The 16,446-nt window shown below is 36.4% G+C and overlaps 6 protein-coding genes across 9 annotated transcripts; 3 read left to right on the top strand and 3 right to left on the bottom strand.

Moving 5' to 3' along the window:
- Positions 1-2,193: 2,193 nt before the first annotated feature.
- LOC106444059 (phytochrome B) lies at positions 2,194-3,379 on the bottom strand. The gene is made up of 3 exons (XM_013885589.3): positions 3,284-3,379; positions 2,910-3,200; positions 2,194-2,713 (listed from the first exon to the last, which is right to left on the bottom strand). The coding sequence occupies exons 1-3, from the start codon at positions 3,307-3,309 to the stop codon at positions 2,476-2,478; spliced, it is 555 nt and encodes a 184-aa protein (XP_013741043.1). The 5' UTR covers positions 3,310-3,379; the 3' UTR covers positions 2,194-2,475.
- A 237-nt stretch (positions 3,380-3,616) lies between these two features.
- LOC106444058 (universal stress protein PHOS32) lies at positions 3,617-4,811 on the top strand. The gene is made up of 4 exons (XM_013885588.3): positions 3,617-3,913; positions 4,042-4,151; positions 4,354-4,472; positions 4,564-4,811. Exons 1-4 carry the CDS (start codon positions 3,730-3,732, stop codon positions 4,640-4,642), a joined length of 492 nt encoding a protein of 163 aa, XP_013741042.1. The 5' UTR covers positions 3,617-3,729; the 3' UTR covers positions 4,643-4,811.
- A 100-nt stretch (positions 4,812-4,911) lies between these two features.
- LOC106444057 (B3 domain-containing protein At3g17010) lies at positions 4,912-6,958 on the bottom strand. The gene is made up of 4 exons (XM_013885587.3): positions 6,283-6,958; positions 5,728-6,019; positions 5,401-5,651; positions 4,912-5,340 (listed from the first exon to the last, which is right to left on the bottom strand). The coding sequence occupies exons 1-4, from the start codon at positions 6,379-6,381 to the stop codon at positions 5,080-5,082; spliced, it is 903 nt and encodes a 300-aa protein (XP_013741041.1). The 5' UTR covers positions 6,382-6,958; the 3' UTR covers positions 4,912-5,079.
- A 903-nt stretch (positions 6,959-7,861) lies between these two features.
- LOC106444056 (B3 domain-containing protein At3g17010) lies at positions 7,862-9,433 on the bottom strand. Its single transcript, XM_013885586.3, has 4 exons — positions 9,261-9,433; positions 8,695-8,977; positions 8,392-8,609; positions 7,862-8,279 (listed from the first exon to the last, which is right to left on the bottom strand). Exons 1-4 carry the CDS (start codon positions 9,357-9,359, stop codon positions 8,016-8,018), a joined length of 864 nt encoding a protein of 287 aa, XP_013741040.1. The 5' UTR covers positions 9,360-9,433; the 3' UTR covers positions 7,862-8,015.
- A 1,296-nt stretch (positions 9,434-10,729) lies between these two features.
- LOC106439449 (bifunctional TENA-E protein) lies at positions 10,730-11,822 on the top strand. Its single transcript, XM_013880895.3, has 3 exons — positions 10,730-10,969; positions 11,047-11,264; positions 11,337-11,822. Exons 1-3 carry the CDS (start codon positions 10,829-10,831, stop codon positions 11,644-11,646), a joined length of 669 nt encoding a protein of 222 aa, XP_013736349.2. The 5' UTR covers positions 10,730-10,828; the 3' UTR covers positions 11,647-11,822.
- A 943-nt stretch (positions 11,823-12,765) lies between these two features.
- On the top strand, positions 12,766-16,367 carry LOC106439448 (dihydrolipoyl dehydrogenase 1, chloroplastic). Of its 4 annotated transcripts, XM_013880893.3 has the most exons (16): positions 12,766-13,178; positions 13,308-13,454; positions 13,559-13,693; positions 13,781-13,886; positions 13,970-14,094; positions 14,341-14,466; positions 14,565-14,645; positions 14,746-14,808; positions 14,925-14,999; positions 15,068-15,146; positions 15,226-15,326; positions 15,404-15,517; positions 15,591-15,704; positions 15,803-15,874; positions 15,999-16,025; positions 16,130-16,367. In XM_013880893.3, exons 1-16 carry the CDS (start codon positions 12,861-12,863, stop codon positions 16,301-16,303), a joined length of 1,857 nt encoding a protein of 618 aa, XP_013736347.1. In that variant the 5' UTR covers positions 12,766-12,860; the 3' UTR covers positions 16,304-16,367. The 4 variants fall into 4 exon arrangements, with proteins under 4 accessions (XP_013736347.1, XP_022572156.1, XP_048632440.1 ...); XM_022716435.2 differs by having other exon boundaries at positions 12,767-13,178; positions 15,993-16,367; XM_048776483.1 differs by having other exon boundaries at positions 12,767-13,178; positions 15,987-16,367.
- The last annotated feature ends 79 nt before the right edge of the window (positions 16,368-16,446 follow it).

Genomic DNA, 16,446 nt, shown 5'->3' with positions numbered 1-16,446 from the left:
ATTGAAAAACGTGGAAGACATATTCTAACCATTGTAGATCTAATGAAAAATGTAGATTTCATTTTCTACTTTGTAGAATGTACATTCTACAGTCCGTAGAACAAAATTTGAAATTTTTATTTAAACATTTTTAGAACAAAAAAAACACCTCTAAATTGGTATAGTTATTTACAATGCAATTCTTATTTTTCCTAATTTTTTTGGTTTGTAAAACTATTTATTTGGTTTATTTTTATAAATAAAAAGGGCATTATAGGAAAAAATGGACCAAATTTGAAATTAGTCTAATGGGACAATGTCCATATTTTTTTGGTCTAAAAAAACAATTTTCCCTATAATATTTCACCCTTATTATTTAAAATGCCAAAGACTTGAAATGAAATCACGAATTCGACAATAAATTATTCAAAATAATTTTATCTGATTACAAGGAGAATAATAGTAAAATTGGTTAAAGACGATAAGTTTATAAGCTCTAGTTTTTTTATCGACTTCATGTGTTTGTGAATAATTCTCTCGGAGCAATCATCTATATTATTAAAGTTGAAGTACACATTGAGATTGTTTGGCAATATGGATAATAATTAAAAAAATAGTACTGTTTGGAAACATGGATAGCAGTAAGTTAGGAAATAAAATAATGGGTTTATGCTATTAAAAAAAATTGGAAATCCATTAAATTATATTAAAAAGTAATGGGTCTATGTTGTTTGATATATATATTCAAATCAAAATAATAATTTAAAATTGATTTATATCAAAAATTCATTTAAAAATATACATATATTCAAAATTTTAATTTTACTAACATATTTTCCAATAATTACTATAAAAATGTTTTCAATATATATAAGAAAAATACAATACAAAGCCTAATTTCAAACACCAACTTAAATTATGGTTTTTATATTTCACATTAAATTTTAAAATATAATATATGTGATTATTTATATGATTGTACGTATAAAATATTATTAATTATAAGAAAACTTATTTAATGGTACATATAAAATACGATTAATTATATGATAACACATATTTTGTAACCTATGATAACACATATAAGATATATATATATATATATATATATAAAAGTGATTAGGGGTGGGCGTTCGGGTTCGTTTTCGGGTCTTTTGGGATTTCGTGTTCAGTTGAGATCTTTGAGGATTTGGTTCGGATTTGGATAACCAATTTAAATAGGTTTGGTTTAAATATCTGGATAGAGAATTAATAATTATTTAAGTATTTTGGAGTTTTGAGTATTTTTTAACTATATAAGATATTTACGTTTGATTATTTGTATATATTTTCAAGCATTTATGCGAACTTAAAAGTATCATATATATTCTGGATGTTTTTATATATATTAAATCTAAAAATAATTATTATATATAAGTATATAAATCTATTTTGGATACCCAAAATACTTCGGTTCGGATCGGATTAGGTTTCAGTTCTTCAAATACCAAAATTTTGAATAATTCAGATATTTAATCAATTTCGGTTCGGATTTAGTACTACTTATTCGGATTGTGATCAGTTCGATTCTTCGACTTCGAATTTTTTACCCAACCCTAAATAGTGACATAAAAATCAAATAGCATCAATTTTTTTAAAAAAATACACCCGCACGGGCGTGCGGATCAAAATCTAGTATCTGTTTATACAAGAAAGTCCTATATATTTTCTTTTTGGGCAAATCTCCAAAATAGCACATTTCTAAGTTTATATCATAAAAATAGCACTCAAAAACTAAAATGACCAAAATAGCATTTTATCTTTTGAAAAATTTAAATTTTTTTATTTTTCAAAATTTGAAATCTTATCCCCAAAACCTCACTTCTCAACTCTAAACCCTAAAACCTAAACTCTAAACCCTAAACCCTAAATTATAAACCCTAAACCCCACCCCTTGAGTGCTATTTTGTGATTTTTGGCTTTGAGTGCTAGTTTGGAAACAAAAACTTGATTTAGTGTTATTTTGGTCTTTTTCTCTTTCTTTTTCTTTTGTCAACTTGGCTTTTTCTAACCAATTTTTATTAGTGCTAAGCCGAGATCATTTATTCAATAGACCTTATGGAAAGGACATAGTTTACCTCAACAATTAAACAACCCTAATATAATATGACGTGTAACGAGTCATGAGAACAAAGTTGACATAACATGCTGTTGAGTTTTGTTTGATATAACAAGTTACAATTAAAAGGATTGGTCATTTAAGCTCTTTTTTCATTCGTTTGCCTCTCTTGGAGTTATCAAATATACACGGTGCAAACAAAAGAGAAAACAAAGTCTTGCAGACTCTATAGCTACATGTTACGTTTTCTTTTCCGGGTAGTCAAGCGCAAACAGTCTCCTCTTCTCTACTAACCTCACCGGGAAAAAAAAACTCCCTGTCCTCCTCCAGTTTCGTTAGACTCGCACACTTACACATACATCACAAACTCTCCTGCCAACTCATGTAAGTGTGACATACTATGTCATCATCAACATCATGTCGCCGCTAGCTGTTGACAAAGGAGGAACGGGGAGTTCAAGAATGATGAGAAAATAGGAGCGTTCGGACTCTCGGATGTACTGAACCTCACCGTTCATGAGCTTTAGAATCTTTCTACACACGCTTAGTCCTAAACCTTCAGGACTCGTCCACCTGCTGCTGTGGAACATGTCTCGGACCAGCTCTGGTGGTAGACCTTCACCTGGACACGCCATTCTGAAACCAACAAATTTAAACATAACAGAGAGACCAGTTCATGAAACCAAAGTTAGTTTGCTAATTTGAAAAAATTACAATCAGTTCCCAATCAAAACATAGTCCAAAACCGTTCTATATCCAAAAACAAAATAACCAAAACATAGTCCAAAACCGGATATGAGGAGACAAGAACAGTGGGAACAATGAAATATACCTAAGTTCTGTGCGGATAGTGGAGGAACCACCAGCCATTTGCTTTGAAACTTGGCTTAGATGGATCTCCACCCACTCTTGTGACGGTGCATACCGGATTATACTCAGCAGAAACTCAGCTAAGAGCTGTTGAGTCCTTGTCTGGTCTCCATAAACAGCTATTGATTTGATCTCTTCAGGAATGTCACGGATCAGTTGAAGACCTCTCTCCCTTAACAAAAACATGGCTTGGCTTACAACTGCGTTGATGACACTTCCGAGGTAAAACTCCTCTCTAACTAGCTCAAACGAACTGATCAAATGGAAAAAAAATAATATTTAAAATCTTATCAAGAACCATTTTATAGAGAGTTTTTAAGTTTTAACTAAACTCACCCGTCTTCAAGTCTTTCAAGATCCATGTCACTGACAATCCTCGAGATCTGTTTCTCGCAAGAAACACTCGTTTCGAGAAACTGTTTCTGATTCTCGTTCACCTTAACGACGTGGCTTGATGTCTGTTTACCTTAAGTCTCCGTGGGCCCAGAGTCCACTCTCTTTTGTCCGTTATTTTCTCTGTAAAGATATTTTATTTTAAGGTGTTCAAAAAATAAAAAAAGATATTTTATTTTACAACTGTTTTGTTAGCTGTTCTAATTCTAAGGCTGTGATCGTTTTTGAACCAATCCAACGGTCACTATACATACAGATCCCATGACAGCGTTACGGAGTCTCCCTAGACTAGTCCTTTCCCTCCATACATCATTTGTCTTCGAGAGAGAAGATAATAAAGAAGCAAGCGTTCGTTGTGAAAGATATTTAAAGAGCTAGAGAGAGATAATATGGAGGAGAGTAGTGGTCGGAAGATTGGAGTGGCGGTAGATTTCTCGGAATGCAGCAAGAAAGCTCTGAACTGGGCCATTGACAACGTTGTTCGCGATGGTGATAATCTAATCCTCATCACCGTGGCTCACGACATGCATTACGAGGAAGGCGAGATGCAGCTCTGGGAGACCGTTGGATCACGTACGGTTGATTATCCCCTGCACAAACTCATGCATCGTTTGACATCAACATGTTACATGATATGAAGCCAGTTGCTCCTGGTCATATATTAATAGTTGAAGTCTGTTTTTTGTGTTGTAACATTTCAGCGTTGATTCCGCTGAGTGAATTCTCTGAAGCTGCCGTGATGAAGAAGTATGCAGTGAAGCCAGATGCTGAAACCCTTGACATTGCCAACACTGCCGCTAGGACGAAATCTGTAAGCTTCTTGATTCCCTTCTTGGTTAAATATAATATAGTAATTGCTAGATTAGTCCATAATATTCATACAAAGCTTTTTGCGACCAAGAAAAAAAACATATCAGTCCATAAAAAATGAAACTTTCTTTTAAGACAAATGTTAATTAATTTGGTTAATTTCTGTTAAATGAAGATCATCTTTGTTGTGAAACATGATGCAGATTACAGTAGTGATGAAGATATACTGGGGAGATCCTCGTGAGAAGATATGTGAAGCTGTTGAACATATTCCTCTTTCAAGTCTTGTCATCGGTAACCGAGGCCTTGGTGGCCTTAAAAGGTTAAAATATTTCTCCTCTTTTTCCATGATCTAAAACAGTAAAACTTGGTTTATGTTGATAAATATTGAAGAATCTTTGTTTATGTTGCAGGATGATAATGGGAAGTGTAAGCAACCATGTTGTGAACAACGTGGCATGCCCTGTGACCGTCGTCAAGGCTCACCACTGAGCTTTGTCTTGACCTTCACGTCATTTGCTTGGAGAACATGAAAACTGGTTTATATTCTAAGATTTGTGCTTTGTTATGTCTGAATTTGTATTACTAACTAACTCTTGTGTGACTTTGTATGTTGTTTCTGCTGTGCATCTTTATACCTAATAAAACATACTGTTTTTGAGTTTTGGACTAATTGATTAACTCTTTTTAATCATGTCAATGGTTTTTACTACCTACTTTGATCATTAACCTCAAGCGTAAACTCATAAACAGATTAAACAAATTTAAAGTCTCAAGACTAACTTCATAAAACAGAGAAAAGGAAGTTAAAGTCAGGGGGGAACATAGACAATACAAACTCAGAAACACAACACATAAACTAAAGCGATATCATATATTGTCTCCATAGATATAAGAAAGGTGCAAGACACTGAAAACATTCAGTTTCATCACTCGATCACAGTGATCTCCTCTCTGGCCTTCTTGGTGGTGAGGACAAACTCGTCAGGTTTGACGAGGTGGAAGGAACACCTATCACCAACCGATAAAGGATACTCTCTTGCCAGTCTACACCACCCACTTGAGAAGATTGTCCTAGTCTCCCTCACCAAGCAAAGAACTTCCCATGAACCCTTCCCTTCAGAGTGATGTATCATGTACACCTTAGACTCATCCGGAATGTACGCCTCCTCAAACTTCTTTGGGATTGCCTGATAAAAACAAAATATCAAAAATTGAGACTATTTTGAGTCTTTAGTATTTGATCTTACCAGGAACTTGAGGTATGAGTTCGTTATGGTGATTTTGAATTCTGGAACACCATTCTTGGCTTTGTTTCTCTTGATCTTCTTCTTCTTCTTCTTGGATAGTTTAGGCTTCTCAGCTTTCTTCTTCTTGAGCGCAGCTCCTCTCGAAGATTCACCAATCTCCACAGCTCTCTTCTTCTTTTCCACTTCGATCTCAACTCCTCCTCCCATGGACTCATCTTCCTTCTTCACATCTTCTTCTTTCTTGATCCCACCTGTTTGCAATCATCAAAGTAACGAGTTGATTCTTCTTCATAATCTCATTATGAAGAATCAAACGCAAAAGCTTACTAAATGGAGTGGTTGTGTGGGGTTTGCGAGGTGTGACAATCTCCTTGCCGTTCTTCCCATAGATGTTGACATTAAAGCGCATAAGACCCTTGTGAGTGAAGGTAACAAACTCGTTTTCTCCCAAAGCGTTGTCGGTTACAAACTGGTTCCATCCGGACTTCTCCATGTAGTAGAACCTAGGGTTCATGGAGATGTCCACTTCCCATGAGCTTCCCCACTGCGCTCTTATCACCATCTTGTAGGAGAAGTCTTCCTTAGAGATGTTCTTCATGAAGTTGTAAGGCATCGCTCTCTGGTTTCAACATGCAATGAAGAGTGTAAAAAAAAAAAACAGTTAACTTTCTTGTCAAGTTACCACAAAAGAAGGGTAAAGTTTCAACCTTTCACCTGTAATTATCAAGTTGGGTCTTTATCAAAAAAAGAACAAACTAAGACTGACACTTCCTTAACGAGACAAAGCAAAGCTAAGGACTAAGAGATCCACAACAGAAAGACGCTGCTTTTGAAACAGAGTTTTCAAGAAAATCACAAAGCAAAGGACAAGAAGAGAGTTACCATGGATTCAGAGAATAAATCTGCACTCTGGAATATCTTGAAGAAGCTCAAGTTCTTTCTTTCATCCTTCACCCTACCAAAACCACGGTTCCAACCCATCTCTATGTCTCTCCTTCAACACTTCACTCTGGCTCTCTCTATCTCTGGTACTGCAAGTGAGAAAAGTATGTCTAGTTATTCTTTTTCAAAGTATGTTAACTTTTTCATTATTTTCAAAACAGAGGGTCATAGTCAAAGTGATTACTTCCTTTGTAACATAAAAGACACAACAACTGTTAAAACCTGACTTCACAGACACTCAAAATCATATGCTAGTTTTGAGTACCTGAGAATCCCTGATGTGGCAAAAGGACACACTTCAAACTTACCGTTCTTACGTTTTGTTTTGACTACACTCCCTAACAATTAAAACTATATACTATTAATTAATATTTGTTTATGATCAACAAAAAGTTACAGCTAGTTTTTTGTTAGTAAATTAATTGATCTTACATTCAGTAACTCTTTTAACTTTTTTTTTATTTTCTGAACAGTCAAAGTTGGAAACTTTTTCTCTAGAAACTGAAAAGTAAAAACTATGGTACAAAGATGAGATCACCTTCTGGATCACAGACCAAAGTCATGTGTTTTTACAATACATAAAGAAAACAAACACATATATACACCACACCCCACATGCATGCAATATATGATAACGCTTCTTACAATGTTAAACATAATTTTCCGTCAAAAATCAACGTTAAAATCATGAAATTATCTTTAGTAAAATTACGTTTTTGGCAAAAAAAAACAAGTATACCATTTTGCCATTAAAACCCTAAAATTAAGTTAACCGGCTAAAACTGCAATTATGTTTTCACATCAAACTCGTGAAATGATGTTTCCGCTAGAACTGTAAATTTATGTTTTTATCAAAAACAACAAATTTATATTTTTTTATCACATAAAATTACGTTTTCACGGAAAAAAACTATAAAATTATGTTTCCAGACAAAATATAAAATAAGTTTTCATCAAAACCGTAAATTTGTGTTTTCGTGCCAAACTTATAAATATTACTTTTAACTAAAATCAAAATATTATATTTCCGTCAAAAATCAAAAGAGTAGGCAAGGGCGTTCTAGTATCCGTTGGAATTTGAGTCGGATATTTCGGATTTTGGTTCTAATTTGTATCAAATCCTAGGTTCCACTCTAATAAATTTGTAAGTATGAGTCAGGTAAAATATAACACTTTGGTTTAGGTTCTAATTCGTATCAAATCCTAAAAAAAAAAGAAACTTTCTTTGACGACAAGTGTTTGGTTTCTGTTAAATGAAAGATCAACTGTTTTGAAACACGAGCAGATTACAGTAGTGATGAAGTCAACGAGGCCTTGGTGGCCTTAAGAGGTAAAGTTTTCTCCTCTTTCTCCATATGTTTTTCAACATCTCAAACTTGGTTTGAAGTTGAGATCAATTACACATATTGATAAGTATGGAACAATATTTACTTTGCAGTGATGATATTGGGAAGTGTTAGGAACCATGTCAGTGGTTTTTACTAACCTACTTTGATCATTGATCCTAAACTCATAAACATATCAAGCAAGTTAAAGTCTCAAGACTAACTTCATAAGCAGATAAAAGCAACTTACAGTCTGGGAATGTAAAAAATACAAACACAACACATAATATCATATTGTCTCCATAGATATAATTAAGAAAGCTGCAAAGACGGTAAAACATTCATTCATCAATCGCTGATAGTGATCTCTATGGCCTTGGCCTTCTTGGAGGTGAGGACAAACTCAGTAGGTTTAACGAGATGGAAGGTACACCTGTCACCAACTGCTAACGGGTACTCTCGTGCCAGTTTAACCCATCCACGTGATAACACTATATGAGCCTGATGAACCAAGGAAAGCACCTCCCATGAACCATCTCCTTCCGAGTGATGTATCTTGTACACCTTAGACTCACTCTTGAGGTACCTCTTCTCAAAAAACGTTGGGATTGGCTGGTAAAGAAAACAACAAACAACAACAAACAGAGATTATCATATAATCAACCAATATAGAGAGAGACTTTGTGTAGTAGTATGGCTGTTGAGTGTTTGGTATTAATCTTACCAGTGACCTGAGGTATGATTTGGTTATGGTGATTTTGAATCTTGGAACACCATACTTCACTTTCTTTCTCTTCTTGTGCTTCTCAGCTTTCTTCTTTCTAAGCGCAGCTCCTCTCGATGATTCACCAATCTCCACATGCCCAACTCCTCCTCCCATGGACTCATCTTCCTTCTTGACATCTTTGTAGCTTCTCTCACCTTCTTCATTCTTGATCCCACCTGTTTTGCAATCATCAAAGTAAAGAGTTGGTTTCTTCTTTCATAATCTCATATGTTTCAACAAATAGTTAAACGGAGAGCTTACTAAATGGAGTCGTTGTGTGGGGTAAAACAATCTCCTTGCCACTCTCCCTATAGATGTTGACATTGAAGCACATTAAACCGTTGTGAGTGAAGGTCACAAACTCGTTTGATCCCAAAGCATTGTCGGTTACAAACTGGTTCCATCCGGACTTCTCCATGTAGTAGAACCTAGGGTTCATGGAGATGTCTACTTCCCATGACCTTCCCCATTTTGTTCTTATCACCATCTTGCAGGAGAAGTCTTCCTTAGAGACGTTTTTCATGAAGTCGTAAGGAATCCCTCTCTGGTTTCAACATGCAATGAAAAGAATGTCAAAACCGTTAACGTTCTTGGTAAGTTACATCAAAGACTTGAAGACTAAAGTAATGAGTGAACAAACTAAGAGGTCACTTTCTAAACGAGACAAAGCAAGCTACAAGACTAAGAGATCCAACAGTTTCAAAAACACCACCCACAAGACCGAATCTTTAACTTGAAACATACTAAACACACAAAAGAAAAAAACTCTGCTTTTGAAACAGTCATTATCAAGAAAATCACAAAGCTAATGACAAGAAGAGAGTTACCATGGATCCAGAGGATAAATCTGCACTGTGAAATATCTTGAAGAAGCTCAAGCTCTTTCTTTCTTCCTTAACCCGACCAAAACCACGGTTCCACTCCATCTCTCTCCTTCAACACTTCCTCTTCTATCTCTCCCAGTTTCTATGGCTCTCTCTCTGGTTATGTAAGTGAGATAGAAGCTATTCCTTTTCAAAGTATTTTTTTTAACCTTTTTCATTATTTTCGAAACTACAAAGGGTCATAGTCAAAGTGATTACTTCCGTTGAATTTTGTCTTTCTATGGTAAAACATAAAAGAGCTGTCAAGAAATACTGACTTCACAGACACGTCAAAGCAGAATGCTAGTTTTAGTACCTGAAAATCCCTTATGTGGCAAAAGACACGCTTCAAACTTTACCATTTTTACGTTTTGTTTTAACTAACAATTAAAATTATATTACTATTTAATAATATTTTGTTTATGATCAACTAAAAGTTTCAGCTAACGTCTCATTAATAAATTTGAAATGATTATATATTCAGTACCTTTTTTAACGTTTCTATTTTCAAGACAGTCAAACTAGAAAACTTTTTCTCTAGAAACTTTAAAGTAAAAAGTAAAAACTATGGTACAAAGATGAGATCACCCTCTGGATCACACACCAGAGAAAAAAGAAAGGAAACAAACACATATATATATAGACCGCACGATACTGTCGACACATGCATGCATTCTCTTGACCTTGAATTATATTAGACTTAAATATTCTGAAACTCAATAAAGCAAACACTTTAGAGATAATGTACAGAGTTAATATCAAAATGACAAATAGTTATAAACATATTGTATACTCTATTTCAACTTAGATCCAGTAAGAAGGTCAATATTTAAATCCAAAATACAAGATTGTTGTTAACTTGGCCACAAGCTATAATCAAATCTATTAACTAAGTTGCATACAATGACACACATAATTAGCTACTCTGTTTTATGCACTTTAATCATATTTATATACCAAACGACCAACAAACACCATTAGCAGCAATGAATTTTCGCACGTTCATCGATCAGCTTTGATCATCTTCTTTTTTACCGCCTAGTTTGGTTTGCATCAACAATGTTAATTTCATCAGCTATAGTTATGAATCTGCGTTTATTAAAAGGACATGATTACTATAAGTTTCTTCCAAAATTGAAGATCAACCACATCAGCTATTCATATGGCTTATAAAGACAAGACGGTACACCAAATCAACATAAACATCTAGTCAAATTCATATATAGTTCATCAGGGTGAGAGAGACGACTGAGAATAATTAGAAAAACAGTTCCACGTCATCACTCTTTCAGACAGCAATGCATCTTAAATATTGCCACGTAAGCAACGCTTCGTTCGTGTCTTCAAAAATTGCCACGTCACTAGCGCTCTTCTGTCGTGTCTTTACTTTACTTAACTGCCGTTATATAGTTGAATCTAACCGGGCCTTGGGCTATTACCTTAAAGCCCAATAAGACATGTACGCTACAGAGCAAAGAGTCAACGTTGGCGGGGACAAGACAGGATGATCGGTGAAGAATCTCGCAACTTCAATGGAGAAAACAGAGAAGAGAGGCATGATCGACACGTGGCTTGATAAGCACCGTTCGCTATACACGGCGGCTACACGTCATGACTTCGTCGTCTCCATCCGCGACGGATCCGTTGATCTCTCCTCCTTCAAAACTTGGCTGGTACTGTTGAATTACCGATGAAACGAAAGATTAATAATCACTCGGTGAGCTTAAAACGGCTTCGTTTTTGGTGGCAGGGTCAAGATTACCTATTCGTGAGGGAGTTCGTGCCGTTTGTAGCGAATGTTCTGATCAGAGCCGGCAAAGAATCCGGCGAGACTTCCGACATGGAGGTCGTGCTTGGTGGTTTAGCTTCGTTGAATGATGAGATCGAGTGGTTTAAAAGTGAAGGCTCGAAATGGGGTGTTGATTTCTCGACCGTTGTGGCTCAGAAGGCTAATCAAGAATATAGCAGGTATTCGATTTAGTTAGTTCTTGATTTTGAGAGATTCTCGATGAGTTGTTTTTTTTTGTGGTTTATTCAAAGGTTTCTTGAAGCTCTGATGAATAGTGAGGTGGAGTATTCGGTGGTGTTGACGGCTTTCTGGGGGATCGAAGCGGTGTATCAAGAGAGCTTTGCTCACTGTTTGGGGGATGGGAACAAAACTCCGGCGGAGCTTACCGGAGCTTGCAATCGGTGGGGTAACGACGGGTTTAGACAGTACTGTTTGTCGGTGAAGAACATCGCCGAACGTTGTTTGGAGAATGCCTCCAGGGACGCTTTGGTTGAAGCTGAAGATGTTCTGGTACGTGTTCTTGAACACGAGGTCGCCTTCTGGGAGATGAGCCGTGGTTGATAGTAGCTAATGCTTTGGGTCAGATATCTCACTTGCTATTTTTGTATTTTTTTCTAAATGTGTTTGAAAGACAAACTTATGTGGTTGTTATTTCTAGAAACTCTGCTTTTGCCTCTTTTGTACCATATGATCTTCTCATTATGTGACACTACTTAGATGCATTTGTTTACCTCGTATTCATTTGTTAAAAGCGACGATAGCTATGCAGTGCAGCATCATCTGTTTACAGCCATAACGCATTGTCAGTATCGAACCATGTTCAGAACAATATTTACGTTCAGAATAATATTTACACACTACTATCGCCCCCAAAGTCTCATGACTATATTTCCTTCTTATACAGCTTAAGAGCGTATTGTAAACTCTCTGATGATCGACCTGTTGCTACTAGTCATGTAACAGCTTAATCATCCATGGTTTAGATTTTGTTAGTGAGCACAGAACCATATGTAGAATGCATATTTTCCTCTAAATAGCGCTCTCTAAAAATAGAGTAAAAGATAAAAGTGGATTGAAGAAAATGTTCTTTATATTTACTACCACTTGGAGACTAATATAAAGGTGCTTGTAGAATTCCTATGAGGAAACATGAGATCAACTCAAACATATACAATTAAACAATGAGTTTGGGAACATTGTAACCACAGTATCATCAAAGGAAAAAAAAATTAAGATCTTTACATATATGAGATGATCCAAATTCCAAGGTTTGAGACTAAGGTCAAAGTGTAGAGAATAGAAAATTGAGGATCCTCTCAAGTCTACATGTCACACTCACTCACATAAGGATCAACCTGAAATGATCTTAAAGGCTGAGATTTTAAGACACCAAAACTTACCAAACCACATTATAAAATCAATTATTATAATCTACATGCAGCTGAATTCTCCTATGATCTCAAACTCAGTGTCACTCCTAAAGGCTAAAGTGGGAATAAGCATAGAGCAATCATCCAAGAACATCAAGGACAGTTCATAATCTCACACAAATACAGATATCGTTAGAGAATCTAATGAAAGTTATGTGGCCTAGAATTGGGCCTAATGGGCCTTATATTAATTAAACAATATTTGAAAAAAAAGAAGTAGTTAAACAAACCCGCCTTGATATCTCCGCCTCCGTTTTACTATTTTACACTGACATCGCCTCTCTCTCTCCGCCGTGATTGTCATCAATTTTCTCTCTCTCTCCGGATCGATCTCTCTTTCTCACAATGCAATCAGCTGTAGCTCTTCCGTTCTCCCAAACTCCACTTACCAGACCCAGCCGCCTGCTCGGATCAACCGGTTCCATCTTCTCAACGCCGAGGAGTCTCCGGTTCTGCGGACTCCGACGTGAGGCGTTTTGCTCCTCGCCTTCGACTCATCTGACTCTTCGCAGCGACCGAGTTCGCATCCCAAGCACCAGATTCAAAGTCTCCGCTGCTGCCACGACTAATGGCGCTCCTCCGCCCAAGAGTTTCGACTACGATCTGATCATCATCGGAGCTGGTGTCGGCGGCCATGGAGCTGCCTTACACGCCGTTGAAAAGGTGACTTTACTTTGTTGTCTATCTTTCTTAATAATCTCTTACATTTGCTTCTGTAATAAGAACAGAGATGAGTTACTCTGTTTCTTTACTTTTTATTTAATGGATCCATTTGTATTGTCGTCTTGTTAGGGACTTAAAACTGCAATCATTGAAGGAGATGTTGTTGGAGGGACTTGCGTTAACAGAGGATGTGTCCCTTCCAAAGCTCTCCTTGCTGTTAGTGGTAGGATGCGGGAGCTTCAGAACGAACATCACATGAAGTCCTTTGGTCTTCAGGTATTAATTACCAAACTCATGTTCAATCTTTTTTTAATATATAAGTTGTTAACTTTTACCAAACCAGTTTTATAAAATAGTGTTTTTTTTTTGGTTTCCCGCAGGTTTCAGCTGCTGGGTATGATCGTCAGGGTGTGGCAGACCATGCTAATAACCTTGCTACCAAAATTAGAAACAATCTGACCAATTCAATGAAGGCACTTGGTGTTGACATTTTGACAGGATTCGGCAGTGTTCTGGTTAGTCAGTACATGCTTTTCTTTCACGTTTTGACTTAACTAGACAGGATCCTAACTCTTTTTGAAGTTTTGTTTGTATTTCTGCAGGGCCCACAAAAGGTTAAATATGGCAAGGACAATATTATCACTGCCAAAAATATAATCATTGCCACTGGATCTGTGCCTTTTGTCCCTAAAGGAATTGAAGTTGATGGTACATTCCTTGTTTTGAATGTAAAGTTTTTTTTGGGGTGCAACGGGATTGAAATCCTTGTATATTTGTATTTGGTGTTGCAGGAAAGACTGTTATCACCAGTGACCATGCCTTGAAGTTGGAGTCGGTCCCTGATTGGATTGCGATTGTAGGAAGTGGTTACATTGGTCTTGAGTTCAGTGATGTTTACACAGCACTTGGAAGTGAGGTAACATTATTTTTGTCCCTGTAATTGAGATTGTAATAACCGAGACTTGGCAATGTTTTCCATTTTTTTTTAAGTCTTTGTTTTACTTTCTTACTGTATTGAGCGAGCTTGCTAGTGTGAAATAGCATTTATAGGGGCTTCTCCATCTAAATTTATAATGTGCCATTTCTTATTTTCGCTTCTTTAGGTCTGCTCTGCCTTTCAACAATAGTTATTAACCGAAACGAGGTCATATGTTGTCTGCAGGTAACTTTTATCGAAGCACTGGATCAGCTAATGCCTGGATTTGATCCTGAGATCAGTAAGCTAGCTCAGAGAGTTTTGATAAATCCTAGAAAGATTGACTATCATACTGGAGTCTTTGCTAGCAAAGTGAGCATGTTAAATCATGATTTCTAAATATTTTGTTTCTTTCTCTATCCAATGTGTCTATGTATTCATCTTCGAAATTTAATTTTATTCTTGTACAGATTACTCCAGCAAAGGATGGGAAACCAGTTATGATTGAGCTTATTGATGCAAAAACCAAAGAACATAAGGACACGTTGGAGGTAACACAATATCATATCAAAGCTAAGGGAGATCTGATTTCTCACAAAGAGAATATTTTCACCCATTTGGTTTATCTCTGTTGGTTTCTTATGCCTCCAGGTAGATGCTGCTCTTATTGCTACTGGAAGAGCTCCATTCACCAATGGCCTTGGCTTGGAAAATGTATGAGATGACATTAAATCACACACCCCTCTATTATGATAGTACCATCATTTTTATTACCTCCGAATACGTTTGTTCTTCTTAAAGATAACATTGAAGCTGTCTTTTCAACACAGGTCAATGTCGTGACGCAGAGAGGTTTCATACCTGTCGATGAGCGAATGCGTGTGATTGATGGAAATGGGAAACTGGTATGTTTTATTTACATTCTTACCAGCGTAATTCATTCTATATGCTAAATTCATTTCTGCTTTCATAGGTTCCCAACTTGTACTGCATCGGTGATGCCAATGGTAAACTGATGCTTGCACATGCAGCCAGTGCTCAAGGAATCTCTGGTAAATAGTATATCGAAAGCCTATTCAATATAAATGCAGTTAATAGTTTTCTAACTCTGTGATGTTACTCTGTGACTAGTGGTTGAGCAAGTCACTGGTAGAGATCATGTGCTTAATCATCTAAGTATTCCAGCTGCTTGCTTCACTCATCCTGAAATTAGCATGGTGGGATTGACTGAGGTAACTCTAGATCCTTTTGCAATGAAGATAGTCAGAAAGAAAAATGTATTAAGTAACATAATTTCTGTGATTTCTAGCCACAAGCGAGAGAGAAAGGCGAGAAGGAAGGGTTTAAAGTTAGTGTTGCCAAGACAAGTTTCAAGGCTAACACAAAGGCTCTAGCTGAAAATGAAGGAGAAGGAATAGCCAAGGTAAGATAAGAAGATGTTGATAGTTTATGGTTAATGAAAGAAGAAAGAGATCTCATTGTGTTCATTATTGCAGATGATATACCGACCTGACAACGGTGAGATTCTAGGAGTTCATATCTTTGGGCTGCATGCTGCTGACCTTATCCATGAAGCATCCAATGCCATTGCTCTAGGAACACGCATTCAGGTAGGGTCATCGATTACTCTAGTTCTTGATTACATGTTTGATTACATCCATTTTGTCTCTAGTTCTTGATCCCTGCATGGTTACTGGTGACTCTGCAGGACATAAAACTGGCAGTTCATGCGCATCCAACATTGTCTGAAGTTCTAGACGAACTGTTCAAAGCAGCCAAGGTAAAGCAAAAGATTATAAGAACTTTCTCCATAACACACACACAGTCATGCAATTGATCAGAGACCCCTTATCACATTGTTAAAAGCGAAGAGTCTAACTAACACTTTTAAGTTCAAGTTTCAGGTTGAAGGTCACGCAACAACAAAGACAGTAAGTGAAAAAGTGGCTGTATAAAAGCAACCAAAAAAAAGTTATTGGAGGGGAAACTGAAAAGGGTTTTTGTTGAAGAAAGAAAATTTGTGATTGTACTTTAGGGAGATGCGAAGATAAAGCTAAACATGAACGAGGATGGTCCAAGAGGGCCTAGTGATGATGAGAAACAACCTTCATTGAGTAAAGACTTAATCGTTAGATCTACAAGCCTGTCTTCTTTCGTTGAGGATATTTATGCTCGAGTCATGTCTCTCGTTTCACGTGTATTTGTTTAGTAGTTTCGAATATGGACATTGTGCTTTTGTTTTTATGTGTGGAAGCTATTATTTAGTTTGGATACATCGGATTTCAATTTGTGAGTTGTTAAGAGTATTCAAAAGTAAGTAATCGAGTAAATCGAGAGGAAAAAAAAAGTTAA

The sequence above is a fragment of the Brassica napus genome, chromosome A3 (assembly GCF_020379485.1).
Source record: "Brassica napus cultivar Da-Ae chromosome A3, Da-Ae, whole genome shotgun sequence".
NCBI lineage: Eukaryota > Viridiplantae > Streptophyta > Magnoliopsida > Brassicales > Brassicaceae > Brassica > Brassica napus.
Note: the sequence above shows the minus strand (reverse complement) of the source record. Positions and strands in the feature narration are given on the sequence as shown.

Excerpts from the sequence above, each read along its gene's own strand:
- LOC106439449 (XM_013880895.3), top strand. The coding sequence starts at position 10,829 with ATGGAGAAAACAGAGAAGAGAGGCATGATCGACACGTGGCTTGATAAG. Across the intron at positions 10,970-11,046 it reads CCTCCTTCAAAACTTGGCTG|GGTCAAGATTACCTATTCGT; the intron begins GTACTGTTGAAT and ends TTTTGGTGGCAG. Across the intron at positions 11,265-11,336 it reads GCTAATCAAGAATATAGCAG|GTTTCTTGAAGCTCTGATGA; the intron begins GTATTCGATTTA and ends GTTTATTCAAAG.
- LOC106444058 (XM_013885588.3), top strand. The coding sequence starts at position 3,730 with ATGGAGGAGAGTAGTGGTCGGAAGATTGGAGTGGCGGTAGATTTCTCG. Across the intron at positions 4,152-4,353 it reads CTGCCGCTAGGACGAAATCT|ATTACAGTAGTGATGAAGAT; the intron begins GTAAGCTTCTTG and ends AACATGATGCAG. Across the intron at positions 4,473-4,563 it reads GGCCTTGGTGGCCTTAAAAG|GATGATAATGGGAAGTGTAA; the intron begins GTTAAAATATTT and ends TTTATGTTGCAG.
- LOC106444057 (XM_013885587.3), bottom strand. The coding sequence starts at position 6,381 with ATGGGTTGGAACCGTGGTTTTGGTAGGGTGAAGGATGAAAGAAAGAAC. Across the intron at positions 6,020-6,282 it reads ATTTATTCTCTGAATCCATG|AGAGCGATGCCTTACAACTT; the intron begins GTAACTCTCTTC and ends TGTTGAAACCAG. Across the intron at positions 5,652-5,727 it reads CCACACAACCACTCCATTTA|GTGGGATCAAGAAAGAAGAA; the intron begins GTAAGCTTTTGC and ends GATTGCAAACAG.
- LOC106444056 (XM_013885586.3), bottom strand. The coding sequence starts at position 9,359 with ATGGAGTGGAACCGTGGTTTTGGTCGGGTTAAGGAAGAAAGAAAGAGC. Across the intron at positions 8,978-9,260 it reads ATTTATCCTCTGGATCCATG|AGAGGGATTCCTTACGACTT; the intron begins GTAACTCTCTTC and ends TGTTGAAACCAG. Across the intron at positions 8,610-8,694 it reads CCACACAACGACTCCATTTA|GTGGGATCAAGAATGAAGAA; the intron begins GTAAGCTCTCCG and ends ATTGCAAAACAG.
- LOC106444059 (XM_013885589.3), bottom strand. The coding sequence starts at position 3,309 with ATGGATCTTGAAAGACTTGAAGACGG. Across the intron at positions 3,201-3,283 it reads CTTGAAAGACTTGAAGACGG|TTCGTTTGAGCTAGTTAGAG; the intron begins GTGAGTTTAGTT and ends CCATTTGATCAG. Across the intron at positions 2,714-2,909 it reads ACTATCCGCACAGAACTTAG|AATGGCGTGTCCAGGTGAAG; the intron begins GTATATTTCATT and ends TGTTGGTTTCAG.
- LOC106439448 (XM_013880893.3), top strand. The coding sequence starts at position 12,861 with ATGCAATCAGCTGTAGCTCTTCCGTTCTCCCAAACTCCACTTACCAGA. Across the intron at positions 13,887-13,969 it reads TAAAGGAATTGAAGTTGATG|GAAAGACTGTTATCACCAGT; the intron begins GTACATTCCTTG and ends TTGGTGTTGCAG. Across the intron at positions 15,518-15,590 it reads AAGGAGAAGGAATAGCCAAG|ATGATATACCGACCTGACAA; the intron begins GTAAGATAAGAA and ends TCATTATTGCAG.